This window comes from Garra rufa, chromosome 10 (assembly GCF_049309525.1).
Source record: "Garra rufa chromosome 10, GarRuf1.0, whole genome shotgun sequence".
Lineage (NCBI taxonomy): Eukaryota > Metazoa > Chordata > Actinopteri > Cypriniformes > Cyprinidae > Garra > Garra rufa.
Window position 1 is genome coordinate 19,616,663 of NC_133370.1, and position 19,348 is coordinate 19,636,010.

General features: G+C 34.0%; 1 protein-coding gene across 1 annotated transcript in view; it reads right to left on the reverse strand.

Annotated features, from left to right (window-relative positions):
• astn1 (astrotactin 1) overlaps nucleotides 1-19,348 on the reverse strand; it is a 344,209-nt gene that overhangs the window by 85,860 nt on the left and 239,001 nt on the right. Inside the window, exon 17 of the mRNA XM_073849391.1 lies at nucleotides 12,508-12,544. Coding sequence (XP_073705492.1) covers nucleotides 12,508-12,544 — 37 coding nt within the window. The remainder of the gene's footprint in view (nucleotides 1-12,507; nucleotides 12,545-19,348) is intronic.

The window sequence follows — 19,348 nt, forward strand, 5'->3', positions numbered from 1 at the left end:
AGTCACTTTCCAATAGTCCCTCTGCTATAATAAAGGCAAAGTATATCTATGAGTGTCCTTACCTCAGTGGATACCAGACCCCGGCCGAACTGACACCCACTCGTGTATGGAAGGGGAAAAGAACGCATTAATTATTTATGCCTTGAAGACTGATGCACACACAATCCCCCAAGGAAAAAAAATTCACCTATGGGTCAGGGCCGAAACGAAAAAGATTCCACATCTCAGATGAGGCCGCAGTGTGTTGTATTTGGAGGGTGGTAGCCCATTCACAGCATCAATAGGATGATTGAATGTGACAAGGCATAAAGAAGCAACAAAATCCTCACTGGATCCAATAACGGAGAGATAAGGTCACATTGTGAGACTCTGCTTGTTATCCTATTAAATTACATAATCCAAAATGGTGATTGTCCTTTGACTCAAGCAGAATGCAATGCTGATATCCATTAGCTATTCTCAAATCGATAAGCAAATGAGGTCATCTGCAAAACTGATGAGCTAAATGAATACTGTTTTTATACATAATCTTTGGAAATAAGGAAAAACTTTTCCTTTAGCACAACCTATTTGCATGCTTTCTTCATCACTTCTAGTTATTTTGTGATACAATTAGGGATGTGAAAAACGAGTGTACTGTTGCAAAAACCTTACAGAGGCAGCATTTTAAGGAACACAGACAGGAAAGCTGTTCCAAAATGTAATTACGCTGCCTCAGATACCATTTTGGGCCAATTTCTAAGGAAGTATGTATCCTTCACAGAGAAGGCAATCACAGAGTGCATTAGGATGAGCTCAAATAAAGAAAAACATCCATTTACTAGGTTTAGGGAAAATATCTTTAACTTTTCTGGTAAAATAAAATAAAATAAAAAACTAAAATAAAATAAGCAGCCATTACTCCAGTCTTTACCATGATCCTTTAGAAATCATACTAATTTACTGATTTGGTGCTAAAAAAACATTTCAAATTATTATCAATGTTGAAAATAATATTTTTGTCAAAACTGAGATTTTTTTCAGGATTGTTTGGTAAAAGTTCAAAAGAACAGCATTTATTTCAAATAAAAATCTTTTGTAACATTATAAATGTACTGTCACATTTGATCATTTGACAATTTGAATATCAAATTATGCTGTAAATAAATAAGTTTAAGATAACTAACAGTGAAAGAAGTTCAATTGAAGTATATGCTTTTTTGTTAAATATTATTTTAATAAATATAAAATAAATGTTTTTTATATTAATATATTTTAAAATGTAATTTATACCTGTCATGCAAAAATGTTGCTGTTTGCAGCAGCCATTATTCCAGTCTTCAGTGTCACATGATCCTTCAGAAATCATTCTAATATGCTGATTTGGTACTTAAAAAAATAAAAAAATAAAATAAAAAATAAAATTATTATCAATGTTGAAAACAGTTGTGCTCCTTAATATTTTTGTGAAAACAGATTTTTTTCAGGATTGTTTGGTAACTAGAAATTTAAAAAGAGCAGCTTTTGTTTTAAATAGAAATCTTTTGTCACATTTGATCAATTGACAATTTGAATATTTGTAAATGAATACATTTAAGACAACTAACACTGAAAGAAATTCAATTCAAACGGTCACAATAAAAAAAGTATCTTTATGTTATAGATACAACTATACAGGGCTTTTGAAGAAATAGTTCATTGAAAAACTGAAAATTAAAAAAATAAATAAATAAAATAAAACAATATATATATATATATATATATATATATATATATATATATATATATATATATATATATATATATATATATTGTCTTAGAGACTAGACATTATCATATAAACTACCATTCAAAAGTTTTTGAAAGTAGTCTATGCTCAGTTTTGTTAAATATTATTATAATACATATTAAATAAATGTTTTTATTTTGATATATTTTAAAATGTAATTTATTCTTGTGATGCAAAACAGGAATTCCTGTTTTTGCAGCAGCCATTACGTCAGTCTTCAGTGTCACATGATCCTTCCGAAATCATTCTAATATGCTGATTTGGTGCTTAAAAGAATTATTATTATTATTTTTAAAAACAGTTGTGCTGCTTACTATTTTTGTGAAAACTGAGAAAATAGAAATCTTTTGTAACATTTTAAATGTACTGTCACATTTGATCAACTGACAATTTGAATATCAAATTATGCTGTAAATAAACAAATGTAAGAGCTTGATTAAACTGCAATATACATAAATTAACGGTCATAATAAAAAAAAAGTATCTTTATGTTATAGATACAACTATACAGGGCTTTTGAAGAAATAGTTAATTCAAAAACTGAAAAAAATAAATAAATAAATAAAATAAAAAACAATAAAAAATAGAATGAAAAACAATAACAAATAAAACAGTCTCTAGGACTTCGTCTAGTCCTAGAGACTAGACAAAAGTTCGGGGTTGGTAAAATTGTTTAATGTTTTTGAAAGAAGTCAATGCCCAGTTTTGTTAAATATTATTATAATAAATATTAAATAAATGTTTTTATTTTAATATATTTTAAATTTTACATTATTCCTGTGATGCAAAACTCTTTTTGCAGCAGCATTACTCCAGTCTTCAGTGTCTTAATATTTTTGTGAAAACTAGATTGTTTGGTAACTAGAAAGTTCAAAAGAACAGCATTTATTTCAAGTAGAAATCTTTTGTAACATTATAAATGTACTGTCACATTTGATCAATTAACAATTTACAATCCAAACTTACTGACTTCAAACTTCTGAACAGTAGCATATACTTCAGTTGATTTTATATGCAATAACAGTTTGTGCTAGCATCTCCAGTGACCATTTAGTTCTCTTGAGAATGCTTGTCAATTATGTATGACAACACTGGGTATGAATTAATCCTCAACACTTTTACTGAAACGTTGAAAAACGGTGCTGAAATTCAAATTCAAACAGCCAATTAGCTTTATTATAATTGCTGCCTTGCATAGATGAAATTACCGTTTACAAACAGATGCTCAACGGTAACACTCCCAGGTTCTTCTGGCACCCTGAAAAAGTGCTGTTTTAGATTAGTGCTTCACACAAATTGAGCTAAAAATGAGCAAAAAGCACAGTGCGAGTGGTTGAAATACCATGTTTCAAAAAGACTGAACTGTTTCTCAGAGGCAACTCCAATTTAAGCTGCTTTTCATTTCTAAAGCACAGCCACTTTCATTTCTAAAGTGCAAAAAAGGCCAAACTGAATCTACGCATGATAGATATGTATAAGACCATCAGCCACTATAAATATTTATTCACTATAAACCAGTTTCATTCTCTACCAGTATCTTCATGAATTTGATTAAATGTTTAGAAAAAATGCTTGACAGATTTAAACTACAGTATATAAAGGTCTATACGACAACAGATAACCCTGTTTAACCCACAATTATGTTGACTTTTATCTGCAAAACTCTCTTTCAGAAAACTCAGAACTTCAGAAAAAGTTTATGACAAGCCAACAAAATCATTGCATTAGGATTTTGACAAACTGATCAATCAGAGCAAATGGCTTCCGACCCACTTTAATGTTTACTTGTGCCCTTCAAACGGAAGCCCAGCAGACGAGGCGCTTTTCAAAATATCGTTCACAGAACAGAGCCTAAAATAGACAAAGACTGACTGATCATGATGTCAGAAACAATAACAAGTCACAACAAGACAACACTCTGAACAGCGCACGGAGAGACAGCAACCATAACTAGCATTGGTACCGTTGCAAAGCTACAGCGACTATTTTGATTTTAAGAAATGAGGACTAAAACATCTGAAATGCAAAACTGCAGCATAAATGTCAAATGTTCCTGTCAGTGAATTATGCAGCCTTTTGAATATCAAATTACGCTGTAAATTAATGAGTTTAAGATAACTAACACTGAAAGTAGTTCAATTGTTTTGTTGGGAGATAAGCATATCTATGATGAAAATGTAGGAGGTTGATTATAAGGGAATATCCCTAAATTAAAGGTCACAATAAAAGTCTCTTTATGTTTATGTTATGTACAGTTGAGGTCAAAAATTTACATCCCCCTTTCAGAATCTGCAAAATGTTAAATATTTGACCACAATAAGACGGGATCATAAATGCATTTTACTGTTTATTTAATACTGACCTGAAGAAGATATTACACATAAAAGACATTTACATATAGTCCACAAAAATTTATAAAAATGACCCCGTTCAAAAGTTTACACCTCTTTGATTCTTAATACTGTGTTTTTACATAAATGATCCACAACAGTTTTTTTTTTTTGTGATAGTTGTTCATGAGTCCCTTGTTTGTCCTGAGCAGTTAAACTGCCTGCTGTTCTTGTTATTGCATTGTTGTGTATAAGAACCCTTTCCAACAATGACTGTATGATTTTGATATCCATCTATTCACACTGAGGACAACTGAGGGACTCATATGCAACTATTACAGAAAGTTCAAACGCTCACCAATGCTTCAGAAGAAAAAAACAATGCATTAACCCTGCTGAAAAAAAAAACAGCTAAAATCAGCCTAGGCTGGGGTGCGTTTCCCGTACAACGACATAAATTGCTGGCTAACCTCCATAGTGCGATGCATTGTTGTGGAACGAACTAGCTAGTCACGAGTGTTTCCAGAACATGGTCGCATCTCTGTCATTTGAACCACATTAGTTCAACAATATAGGGCCGTTGTTAATGACGTCACCGAGTAATAACTTCTGCTATTTAACTGATTAGAGATCTGTAAAATGCAGCTATATTGAACATGGCACCTATATGACTAATTTACTATTTTTGTTTCCTGTCATTTCGCTTTATTTGTTGTTTGATTCATCATGGGTTCCCTTTTACATCATACTCCGGGGTTCCCTCAGACATTTGTGCACATGCGCACTACTCATAAACAGTGCTTATAGAGGACGCACAAAAATACATAGATTAAAATGCATTTATATTTAGACTAAATCGAGGATATAGATTGTACTGCATGTTAGCTTGCAAATTGTGCCAAAGAACATAATTTAAGCCCACATGTCTTACTAACAAGAAACGATGCTTCAAACCACAGGTCGAGAGCTGTAGTTCCAACCACGTAAGTTTGCGATGCTTTTTGTGAATGTTCGTTTGAACTATGGTGTCGGGAAACACCGAATCGTTGAACTATGTTGGTAACGACGGATCTTGCGACCATAGTTGGCTAACGATGCTTTCGGGAAACGCACCCCTGGTTGGCTGGTTGTAGCTGGTCAACCAGGCTTGTTTTAGCTGGTCAGCAGGCTGGTTTTAGAGGGGTTTTGACCAGCTAAAACTAGCTAGCATAAGCTGTTTTTAGCTGTTTTTTTAGATTAGGGAAGAGCCAGGGGGGGGGTGAAAACTTTTAGAATTTGAAGATCAGGGTAAATTTAACTTATTTTGTCTTCTAGGAAACATGTAACTATTTTCTGTATCCTCTGAAGGGCAGTACTAAATAAAAAAAAAAAGATATTTAAGCAAAATAAGAAAAATGTACACATCGCTATTCTGTTCAAAAGTTTTCACCCCCACATAACGTCACTTTTACCTCAGAAAAAAAAAAAACATGTTCAGTGACCATAACTCGTCAGCTTGAAATTAAACTCTAGAGAGGAGCATCTTGCTAAATATATGCAACATAAAACATATTCATAACAACTTTTACTGTTTTTCAGTGTTTAATTTATGTTTGAATAAAGCAGTCAAGTTTTTATGACAGCCACCATTCAAATGTTAATTTTAAACTCTCATGTATATTTTACAACATTAGTTTTCCTTTGGAAAAATTGGCATGTACTGTACCTGATATATATCCAAAATAATCAACATTGAATCAAATCATAAAATTTGTGTCAAAATCCACTTCCACTGTATGGAAAACAGCAGCGTAAACATTCGGTTACACATCTCAAATGTCAGGTTTGCAACAACATGAGTGTGAGCAAATGCTAAACTTTTAATTTCCGGTGAACTATCCCTTCAAGCAAACAAAACACACATCACATCCTTCAAATATCAGATTTGCATGAGTGCAATTTACATTTTTGCATAACGCATAATTAGGTAATCAGCTGAGTCACAGTGTCATTAAAGACCCCAGGGTTTTTTTTTTTTCAAAGCAAAGATTGCTACTGAAAGTGATGGGTGCGCTCTATCACTAGATCTAATGAAATCAGCTGGCATCACCCTGAGCTCTGAAATATGACACCCACTCTCACCCGGCCATTAACACCAGCTGTGAGTTGGCTGAAACCGAAGCTGATCAACGCTTTGACACATGCACATCCCACACAAACAAAATGCTCACACATGTATGCAAATGCAGGCGGTATTAGGACGGAGGCAAGAAGTCAGACTAGTTTGAAATTCCGGGTACAATTATTATACTATCTGAATCTATGATTTAAACATATTCTGACTGCACCAAGTTAACAGAGGCTCTTAAAATAGGACGCTGGAAGTGGACAGTGTCACCTGAATCTTAATCGAACTGTCCCGTCACTAAATGAGGCTGCAGTACTGCCAATGAACAGAAGAGGGCAATTTAGCTGCATCCAAGCACAAAATGAAGGTAAGGGAGTACAGGCAAAAAAAAAAAAAAAATCTTTTTTGATCTTTCATTTCTTACACTTTTTTCCTTCTTTCTCCTCCGCTCACTGCCAGTTGCCATCCTGTTTTTATTGCTCTGTATTAATTAGGACATCCATTAGGTGGCTTAAGTCAGACACAAAGATATAAATCCCCTTGTTAATTTGGAAAGAAGAATCAGCGGCGCTCATTATGATTAAATTAGCAGAGATCTGCCGGGTGGCTGGACCTTTCTGACATGATTGTGATCACCAGCTCCAAACATCGGACGGCAGATTTCTTTTAACCTCTATTAGCATTCTGTACCTAATCTCCGATTTATCACCGGTTTAAAAGGTCTCCCTTGAAATAATCATCTATTTAATCATCATAATGACGCTATATAATTTACAGTCATTTTTTATGTAGTATTTCAAATGCAGTGTGAAAACACGTTCATTGTATTAAATCATATTTTGAATGTGTTTGACTGCATCCTGTCATTGAGTTAACCACTCATGAACTTACATTGAGACATATTTCTTATAATATGGCAGCAGCTAGATGAGAATGGCCATTTGCAGCTAGCACATTGTTCCCTTATATGAGCATTGCGGTTATAGCGTACAGCCACGCAAAGCAATTACCGGACCGAAGGACTCCCTTGAGTTGGCTGGCGATACCATTATAGATCCCCCACCATGTGTAACAGTTGGTAATTGTGGGCATCTTTTGGCTTCCTCTACACATAAACCAGTCCAGATGTTGGAAAGCGTGTGAAAGATGACCTATCAGACCATATTACGTTTTCCATTTGGGTCTAGGTTTTGAGTCAGGTTATAGGATTTTGCTCAGCCTCCGAGTCAAGAGGTTTCTGAATGGCAGACCTGCCATAAATTCTAGATCACAATGTAGTTTTTGTTAAGACAAGGTCAGAAAGTTGCTGATTGAATTCGGAGAAATTCTGCGAGGCTACGGTGACATTTAGCAACTATCTTGTGTAGTGTCCTTCTATTGAACTCAGCGAGAGTCATCTCACAACCACAGGTCTGGTTTCCTGATGCAGTTTATATGTTTGGCATATGATGTCATTATTTTGGAGACTGTTCCTCTCAACACATTTAACTTTGTTGAACTAAAATAATGCTGCTGGGTTTTGCTCTTTAAAGCTGCTGATTACCAATCAAGCCAATATGACTCGGCTTTGCAGCTGCATTTGTGAGAGCAAATGAGTTATTTTTGTCTGCTTTTTTTCTTGCACAATTATTTTCTGATAGGAAAGGACAGGAAAACCTCAAATTACAGTTGAACAAATTTTCCAACATAACATTTCATGAAACCCCATGCTCTGGTAAATCATAATTATTAAGAATGCACCGACAATTATTGGCTGTAAATAGCATTTTCTGTTTTTGTCCGAAAGAGAAAAACATCCAAAAATATGAGCTGAAAATATATGGCGCATCGCACCATCCAGCATGCTCAGTGCACATGTTTTAATCTGATTCTGTTGCATAGAACTGAAGAAAATAATATGTTGTTATGTAATATGAACATTTTCTGTCCAATTCTATTGTTACTTTTGATAAAAGTGTGGTTATTTTATTGGCTGTGCTTTTTAAATTCAGCATCATTAAAATGATTGAGTTAAATTATAAAAAAAAAATTAATTAAAAAGTCTCACAAAATTATTAATATTATTAGATGAAATAATAAATAATTATTACAAAGCATTTTTGGTTTCGGTTTTCGGCCAAGTGCATCCAGAATGTTAGGTTTCGGCTCATAATTTATATTTATGATGTAAAATGTCAATATTATGACATAAATCATAATATGCCAAAAAAGTACAAACTGTGGCAATGTTATAAAACTGACATACAACGTGGAAAATTCTCACATTTAAATGAAAAAAAAAATATGACACAAAAAGTCAAACTTATGAGAAAACATACTTTTTGACCTTTAACCCCACAACTATGACCATATAATTTCATTTTTATGACTTATGTCATATTTATGACTTTTTGTCATAATTTCAACTTATATATATATTATATTAACATGTATAACATAAACTACATTTTTGTCATAATTGACTATTTTAAGCAAACTTACTTTTTATGTCATAATTTAATTTTTCTTGATCAGAATTGACATTTTATATCTTTTTTATTTTTTTTTTTACTTTTCTGACATTTTGGTATTTTATGGGATTTTTAACTTCATAATTATTACTTTTTATGTCATATGACTTACCAAAGCATGATTTTTCCCCTCATATGTGACCCTGGACCACAAAACTAGTCATAAGGTTCAATTTTTTTCAAAATTGAGATTTATACATCGCCTATAAGCTGAATAAATAAGCTTTCCATTGATGTTTGTTAGAATACAACAATATTTGGCCGGGATATAACTATTTGAAAACCTGGAATCTGAGAATGAAAAAAATAAAAAAATAAAAAACTTAATAAACTATTGCTTTAAAACCACTATTGTATAGTTATATCTATAACATGAATGGATTTTTATTGTGACCTTTAATTTGTGACCCTGGACCACAAAACCCATCATAAGGGTCAATTTTTATGAAACTGAGATTTATACATTATCTGAAATCTGAATAAATAAGGACAACATTTAGCCTGAGATGCATCTATTTGAAAATCTGGAATCTGAGGGTTCCAAAAAATCTAAATATTGAGAAAGTTGTCCAAATAAAGTTCTTAGCAATGCATATGAATAATCAAAAATTAAGTTTGGATATATTAACGGTAGAAAATGTACAAAATATCATCATGGAAAATGATCTTTACTTAATATCCTACTGAATTTTAAATTTTGTAATGTATTTTTGGCTATCGTTACAAATATACCCGTGCTACTTGCTAAGACTGGTTTTGTGGTCTACGGTCACATTTGGCAAAAATGGTCTTTCACAGAGTTTCACAGGTCTTTTTTTAAAATATAAGTACAATGTAAAATCACGCATTTACACTATAAGTGCATTGTATCAAATGATGAATTTAAATGTAAGTACATAGTAGTTAAGGCCAACTAATATAAAGTGTAACCCAACAATTAGACATATTTTCTTCATCATTGCCACGTAAACACACTCTAAAATCTCCTTGACATGAAGGAAAACTTTTTTGAAATGTAGCAAGACAAAAGAAGAAAAAAACAAAAAAAGTTGTTTTTCAAAGTCATGTCTTTCATCAATTAGCTGAGAAGCGATGGCTTAAATAAATTATTTGTTTTGTGCAGTCTCTGGCTCTTTAATCTTACCTTTCAATACTGTCTTATTTCACACATTTTAAGGCATCTTTTTGCCTACAGGAGCAGAAGAATGCCAATGGAAATCCATTTCCACAGTGCAGTGGTTGAACCGGTGAACTATGGATCAGTGTCAGCCAATCACAGCACTGGATTGTGTTGATAAGACGCACTTCAAAGTACTAGTGGCCTTGATAAAAAGTCTTGCACACTTTGCTCATCGCTCTTCATTTAGCACAGTAAATCAAGCATCCCGACATAAACACGCACACACACACACACACACACACACACACACACACACACACACACACACACACACACACACACACACACACACACACACACAAACAGCCTATTCATTTGCAAAGTCCATAATGCATGAGACAGCAGACACACACAAAGTACTTTTTCTACCTCATAAACTGCAGTTTATACACTGTTTAAAAACTACAAAAATACACATTTATTCTTCCTTTGATCTGATATAGAATTAGAATGTTTTTTTTTCATACCACAGTGTGGTGTAGATGAATATAATAGCTTAAATTATTTGACATCTAATTAAAATAAATGCTGCCACAATAAATAAATAATAATGAATATATAAACCATAAAAACATTGATGTGTTCTGTATGCACACAAAAGTGACTTACAGTCAATTAGAGTATACAGGAAAAGGCAAGGTCATTGTCAACTGATGTAACAAAAGTGTAATTAAACCAAAATAAAATAAAATTAGACAGTGCAATACTAAAAGCTACAGAAGCCTGTTTCCGCCACTGAATATAAAATTAAAAAAAGTAATTGCGACTTTTTATCTCACAAATCTGACGTTTTTTTTTTCTTCTTCTCAGAATTGCATGATATAAATTTGCAATTGCAAGTTATAAAGTAGGAACTGTGAGGTATAAACTCAAAATTCTGACTTTTTTTCTCAGAATTGCAAGTTTATATCTAGCAATTGCGAGTTTTTTTTATTTTGAATCGCAGTTCTGACTTTATAACTTACAACTGAGTTATTAAGTCTGAACTGTGAGATATAAACTCGTTATTCTGAGAACATATCAGTCTTTTTTGCACTTTATAATGTGCAATTGGGAGTTTATTTTATATATACACTGTTGCTCAAAAGTTTGGCTTCAGTAAGATTTTAATGGTTTTTAAAGACGTTTCATCAAGGCTGCATTTATTTGATCAAAATACATTAAAAAAACTAATATTGTGATTTTTTTTTTTTCAATTTAAAATAACTCTTTTCTATGTGAATATAATTTAAAATGTAATTTATTCTGGTGATACAAAGCTAAATTTTCAGCATCCAGTCTTCAGTGTCACATGATCCTTCAGAAATCATTCTAATATGCTGATTTATTATCAATGTTGAAAACAGTTGTTCTGCTTAATATTTCTTTGGAACCTGTGATACTTTTTTCAGGATTCTTTGATCAATAAAAGGTTAAAAAGAACAGCATTTATTTAAAATAGAAAGGTTTTCTAACAATATACACTACTGTTCAAAAGTTTGGGGTCAATAAATTTGTATTCTTTCTTTTTTTTAAAGAAATTAATACTTTTATTCACCAAGGATGTGTTAAATGAATAAAACGTGATAGCATAGATTTACATTGTTAGAGAATATTTATATTTTTAATAAATGCTGTTCTTTTCAACTTGTTATTAATCAAAGAATCCTAAAAAAATAATCACAGATTCCAAAAAAATATTTGGCAGCACAACTGTTTCCAACACTGATAATTCTAATAACAAATCTGCATATTAGAATGATTTCTGAAGGACCATTTGACACTTAGGACTGGAGTAACAGCTGATGAAAATTCAGCTTTGCATCCCAGGAATAAATTTTATTTTAAAGTATATTAAAATAAAAACCATTATTTTATATTCTAATAACATTTTGATCAAATAAATGCAGCCTTGATCTGTATAAAAGACTTTAAAAAACATTACAAGTCTTACTGATCCCTAACTTTTTAAGCAGCAGTGAATATCAGAATTGCAAGAAAAAAAGGCAGATTTGCGAGATATAGTTTGTATCTCGCAATTCTATCTTTATAACTCACAATTTTAAGTTGGTATTTTGCAATTCTGACTTTATAACTCAGATTTTTGAGTTTGTACCACACAATTCTGACAAATAAAGTCAGAATTGTAAGATTTTTTTTTAGTTGTGGAAATGAGCGTCCAAAGAAATGTCTACCCATTAAGCAGAAAAAAAGCCCAGTCCCACTCAAAATAAGATTAAGTATTTGTGATGTCTGTGTCATTAATTAATGATGCGAAGTCATCCTAAAGTTCAGGGAATCTCTTTACATCTCCATATTTCTTCAAAGTGTGATTTGGAGTGAAGCCCATACAGTATATACCATCTGTGGTCTTACAGTCAAAACAAGACTGAAAATTCATTCTGTGGCTCATCTGTTCATCTACAGTCAGACAGAGGGAGAGAGAAAGAGAGAGGGGAAAAACTGGGTGATCATAAATTCAGCAACACAGAATTCAAATGCCAAGGACAAACCCGTTCTTTGCACGTTTAGAGAGAGATCCAGGGGGCTCTAGGTGGTTTTGCTCTTCGGTTGAAGGACAATCTAAATGATCTCCGGCTAAAGGTTAGGACCTCTAACTAATGCTCCTTTACCAAACCTCGGTCCACTCCTCTCCACTCTTCAGGAGCACTAACAAGATCAACAGGGAAATAGGGGATGTCAGAAAAAATCCATGGCTTGGAATACAATTACTAAAGTTCTCTTATGGGAATGACCCCTAGGCTTTTAAACTCCTCATTCAGAACTACTCTGATCTTTTCTTGTGGTTTAAATCGTATAAAATGTAATACCATCACTGGTCCACTGGTCTTTATGGATTTTTTATCAACTTTGTTTCTTAAAAAGGGCCAAAAAGTTGACAAATATCACACTAAACAGGCTTGAGTGGAGATTTGAGATGTTGAGATTCTTGAAGCCTGCAGCTAGTGATGATCTCACAGCTGAAATGCTTTTCCCTAAGGTCGATTAAGTCATCAGGAACGCGGCCGATTTATATTTAGCTGTAGTTTAGCTCTGTGCGCTCTTGTTCCCAGATAAGGGCAATATCAAGATTGATCGTTGACTGACACACAGAAAAAGGACTTACAATGTGTGTCTTGAAGTGAACTGAGGCAAATATGCCTCCTTTGTGGTTCTCATACGGGTCCACAGCTAGTGACATTTACTGATCCCTCTCTCTCCTCCTCTCATCATTGATCATTTCCTGTCCTTTCTCTATTCTTGCTTCTTCATAAAAATGCTTCTTCATAACTTAGCTGAAAATGTGAAGCCAAAGTATTATATATGAATGTATCCGCAATGTATGTATGGTTTTTGGGGAGGGGGGCAGCAACAGTCGAGACTCGAACATGCATCACCTGTGCAAGCGACAACGTGCCAGGAGCATGTACACTAACCTAATACACATAATTATTCTGATGTTGAAAAATTTCCATTGTGCACGCCATATTCATGAAACATGAGCAGAACAAATTTCTATGTAAATCTTTTTCATGAATCACCATTGACTGATCCATTCATCCCTAAATAGTCGTATTCAATTTAATGGGACAATTCACACACAAATGGTTTCATGCATGATGCACACAGAAATTCTGCTCTGGCTTTATGAAGACCCAGCTTGTCTAATATGGTGACCTCGTTGTTGAAACGGTAATATCGGCCTTACAGCTTAGTAAACCCAAATGCATGTTTTTTGAACTGTAATATTCTGTAACCCCAATGAAGATATTCAGTGAGTGAAGACATCTGCTCCCCTTTGATTTTAATTGTTTTACAGCAGAGCACCCAGAGCTCATTCATCAAGCTCCTGCACCACTGCAGGCATTGAGCTCCTGCCCTGCAGAGGTGCAGCTCCAGGGAGCTCTTCTATGGCAGCTCAGGCCAAGAGAGCAGCTCTACACTCTAACAATCTTTTAATCAGCTTGCTCGCTCTCTTATTTCGCTCTCTCTGTATACAGTTCTGCCCATGCAGTTGTGCTCATAAGTTTTCATACCCCTTGAAGAAGATGCACAATGTTAATAATAAAATCACATGTTAATCTTTGTTTAGTACTGTCCTGAATAAGCTATTTCACATAGCAAATGTTTATATAAACTCCAAATTACAAAATAATAACTGAATTGAATAAAAACGACCCCATTCAAAAGTTTACATACCCTTGAATCTTAATCCAGTGTGTTGTTTCATGGATGATCCACAATTGGTTTTATGTTTTGTAATAATTGTTCATGAGTCCCTTGTTTGTCCTGAGCAGTTTTACTTTTTACCTGTTGTTTTTCAGAAAAATCCTCCAGCTTCTGCACATTCTTTGGTTTTTCAGCATCTTCTCCAGCATCATTTTTCCAAAGAAGGATCTCAGAATCATACAGTCACTGTTGGAAAGGGTACAAATATGCAGAAGATGCTGGAAAACCGAAGAATGTGTAGAAGCTAGAGAATTTTTCTTCAGAAAAACATGCAGTTGAACTGCTCAGGACAAACAAGGGACTCATGAACAACTATTAGAAATAGAAAATGTAGGTTCAAGGGTATGTAAACTTTTGAACGGGGTCATTTTTATAAAATCTATTAATATTTTTTTTCTTGTGGAGTATATATACACATCTGTTATGTGAAATAGCTTATTCAGGACAGTATTAAATAAAAAAAAAACATGCAATTTTGTTTAAATTAACATATTTGCATATTCTGCAAGGGGTAAGAAAACTTATGAGCACAACAGTTTTCTTTCTTTTTTTTTAGAAAATTATATATATTTTTAAAAATAAAAAGTAATTGTATTTCAATAATAATTTTAAAATAATAAAATAATTTAAGAAATCATTTAATTTCCAGTTAAGATATTTCACAAGTGATATTTGAATTGGTATTAATACATAATACTTATCACAAAAAATAAATCTTTCTCACTGTCTCTGAATTTCAAAAAAAAAAAAAAAAAATCTATCTATCTATCTATCTATTAGGGGTGGGCGATATGACCTAAAATTTATATCACGGTATTTTTCATCTTTTGAACGGTGCCGGTATAATATCACGGTATTATGTTCCTGGTCTTGTTAAGAAGATCACAAATATTGTCTCTGTTCTAGAGCGATACTCTCAAAGCCATTGCTGTGTGTGAGTGCAACACTTCAACTACCTTCTGGCCATTGAAACGGTCCAACTCAGGCCCTTCAATGCTGATGAATAAGAGCCACTGAGATGTGGCTTCTCCAGTCAAGTCAATTTGTTAATTGAACTGAAACCCCTATGAGGTAGTGCTAGTAATAGTTCAGCAAGTAATAATGATCAGCAAGATTTCTGTCTTAATTTTTATAGTGTCGTCCATGAAAATGAGGCTCAGAGGTGCCATGAGTGCAATTAAATCTATAAATTCATGTTGAGATTAGTGTTTTTAAAATAAAATTTGGAATCCACAAGTATTTAATATTTCAATAACTGAAAGGATCTGTCAGCAGGTGGCGGCAAGACACTGAAATTATTTACTGAATCGTATTGTTCATTTGATTCGTTAGAACACATGGTTCATTCAAGTGACTCTCATTATGAATGGGAAATTGAATCATTTCACTAGATTAGTTTAAAACGCATGTTCACTTATAAAGGAAACACCGCTGTGTTTGATTGGAGAACGGCGCATCTTCATTTAAACACAGCAGTGTGTCTTGTTCCAGAATAAATTTTGACTACGAAACAGACCAAAATCGGGCATAGTGTTATTCTCAGACAATCTAAGTCACTTAATAATAACGTCTCGTTTATTTAACAGCTGTATTAAATTAATATCTCATTTAAAAACTCCCATAAAAATATTAAAAGCTGTTCCTCATCTTAGTTTGCGATATCACAAAGCTCTATTATAATCAACGACACTCTCTGTACTGCGATCAATCTCTTACTTATACTATCTACACTTTGTTTATAGAAGGAATGAGGTATGAGATATGTCTCTGATACATTACTTTGCTGTGAGCCTAGACACTTCGGCGTTTGGCTTTTCGGTGCATTTAGAACTTGCACAACAGGAACAAAGCAGCGATCGTATTTATCTCCGCCATGTCAATCGTGCCGTGTTGTTATTCGCGCGAGTGATGGGGAAACCTCCCGCGGATAAACTAGAGTTAGTGACGGGATGCGCATGCTCGCTTGACGTTTGGTGTGAACGCACTGACTGTATGTGCGCATGCAATTGACAACCAGTCGCAGGCAAATTAAACTTTAGTGCCTTATTATTTAGAATGAGCTATTGTTGATGTAAATGCAGCCGTTCAAGGCACATAATAGATTAATTACGGTATTGACGGTATTAGAAAATCCATGTCGTGGCGCAATGCCACACCGGTGTTAACTATGATACCGGTGTACCGCCCACCCCTACTATCTATCTATCTATCTATCTATCTATCTATCTATCTATCTATCTATCTATCTATCTATCTATCTATCTATCTATCTATCTATCTATCTATCTATCATCTATATATATTTATACAACAGTTCTCAACGGTTCTCAAATCTGATTGGTTGAGAACCTTGAGATATTCTACTGGTATCGCTACAGGAACGCCCTTTCACAATTTTGTATCACTCCGCGTGTTCTAGCCGGGACCGTTTTTTCCGAGTGTAATGGCGGACGCCCAAATCCCGTATCATTTTATAAATATTAGTCTTTTTGTGTCACGGAATGTAGTTTTAAGAGGTTTTCAGGCGAGAATGTACTTGTTTATAGTTCAAATATGCAGTTTGTTAATAAAGATAACGTCTGTTTGAAAAATTGCTTCGTCGTTTTCGGACGTGCCAGACCCATATCGTCAGGGGGCGTTCTGCACTCATCAATCCGCTCAGAGCGCTCTCACCACGGCCAGATCTTCTGGAATTTACCACTGGCTCTGATGTCTCTGTAGTGGTTACACATGACATGTAATTCATTTTGGGTAAATCTAACGGGCAGTCTTTGATCTCATTAATCTAATATTTGTGTTCCAGAGAAGAAGATAGTTCATGTAGCATGTTTATGTAAATTCAATGCTGAATGCTGCCTTTACTCTTAACTGAATTGCCTAGCAACTTTTTTGATGCCTGTTTTTGTTGTTATTGTTTATTAAATATTATTACTCAATAAATAAAAATGTATATAAACTATATTTTAAATAATGCATTTAATAAATAGTATTTAGTAATGAGAAACGATGGTGAATTTAGTTAACGTTACATTGTTCGGCCTTTAGATGGCGACAAGAGACCGTGTTATGAGTGAGCAGTTAATGGTGACTTTGGGACTTTTAAAATGAAGTTAAGCGGAAGTTATTTGTAGCTTCAACAACAGTTTGCCACAGCGAATAAATGCGCTGAGCAGCAAAATCACTCTTAACAGATGAACAGATATTAACGCTTTCTTCAGTAAACATTCAAACTAAAGTCATATCATCATGAATATGAATAATGAATGCTCTATCAGATGCAGGTACGTTAATCACTCGCTCGTTGGAATTAGTAACGAGAAGTTTATGCTCAGCTGACCAACTGTCAAACTTTGATTTGCATTCGTGGAGGAAGGAATAGTTTGCACAAAAGAGGGCTTTTAAAGACACTCCGTTGTTATTTTGTTTATGTATTTACACATTTGTGCCGTCGAACTGTTGTATAAACGCAATAATACACATAGACTTGAGATATGGCTGTATATCGGCACTCTGTGATTACCTACGGCGAATCACAACCATGCCGATATACAGCCATATCTCAAGTCTACTTGTGTGATATTACTCATATATATATATATATATATATATATAGAGAGAGAGAGAGAGAGAGAGAGAGAGAGAGAGAGAGAGAGAGAGAGAGAGAGAGAGAGAGAGATAATATACTGTATATAATATAAATCTAACTAATATTTAATAATTAAAAGTCTTGAATAACTAAGATTACAAAAAAAGTATTTCATGCTCACCAAGGTTTTTTAAATCAAAAATACAGTATAATAAATGCAATTCTTAACGCTTTTGGAAACAAGTTTCTGTAAATTATGCAAATATATCACAATACTTAAGCGATTTACACAATATTACAGCACCTAAACATAAAAAGGTAATTATTCCTTTTGACTGGTAGTGTTATATAATGTTAAATATTCTTTTCTCTTCCTTGCAGACATCTCCCCTACCTTGAAACACATCCTCAGGCAGTGGGTAAGAATCTCTTTCTTACCCAGGTTTCCTGATCCCTTTCTCCCCTTTCTCAATCTTTCACCCTCAGGCACTAGTGCCCACTGCAGTGGTGGGTCGTGCTCAGCCGTTACCCTCCCACCTCGCTGTCATACAGGCCGTGTAATGGGAGAAGGATGAGAGTGAGAGAAAAAAGAGTGAGAGAAAGTAAGAGAGAAAACACATTGGGCTGCAGAGTGGCAAGAAAGAGCATACAGTACGAATCGTGTAGGAGATGGAGAAGGTGGGAGCATGGCTGTCATAAAAACTCTTCTCGTGTCTTTTTGTGCCCTGTTTCCAGCCCCGCTTGTCTGTAAAATCTATATTTCATCTCTTGAATTCAGAATTTTATGATGTTGAGTTGGTCCTCCTATCAATAATGTATTGATCATCAAGTCAAATCTTATACGCTTAGTATTGCTGATGCCGAAAAAGCAATTTTACAGGTATATCTTGGTGAATCTTACAAGCGTATCAGAGGAGACGCTTCAATAAAGTTCAAATACTTTTTTGACATAAAAGTTTGGAGGGAATCAATCTGATCTGTAAACTGTAAAGCTTTGTAGTCTTGCTTTTAAAGTTTCAATACCAAAGACACTTTAAAATCGCACAGATTTGTTTCTCAATGAGTCTTTTAATCTGCTCTTGAGCGGTGCTGCAATGCAGGGTGTATGTTCACTGATAAATGAACAAATAGCCTCAGTTTATTCTTCTCTTCTGGACACTATAGAGTATACAGGCAGTGCTTGTATCAGTCGAGTGCACATTAGAGCAGCAAAGAGAAAGATATCTCATTCAAGAGAGGGAGTCATAATCTAAAAGACTTACCGTTTATTAAAAATGACATTGAGAACTGTATAGATGCTCTATTTTCTGGTACTTTCCTCAAATTTAAAGCCAAACGAATGCTAACCTTACACACAAACACACTTTCTCACACACAAGAAAAAAATAAAAAATAATAAAATAAAATAATAAAACTGATTTCATAAAAGTTTACAAAAACACTGACATTCTCGACTGAATTTGTTTGTTTCGCATGTTTTTTTTGTTTTTTTTGCTGAGGCGTCATTCCAATATTTTCATCTCCTTCAGCCAGTCTTTGAATATTCATAAGCTGTGTGGTCGACATTTTCCCCCAGTCATTCAAAAATGATTAGGTGGCACACTTCAGCTCCAGAAGGTTTGTGCTATTTGGGGCAAGGGTACAAGTATGGTTTACCA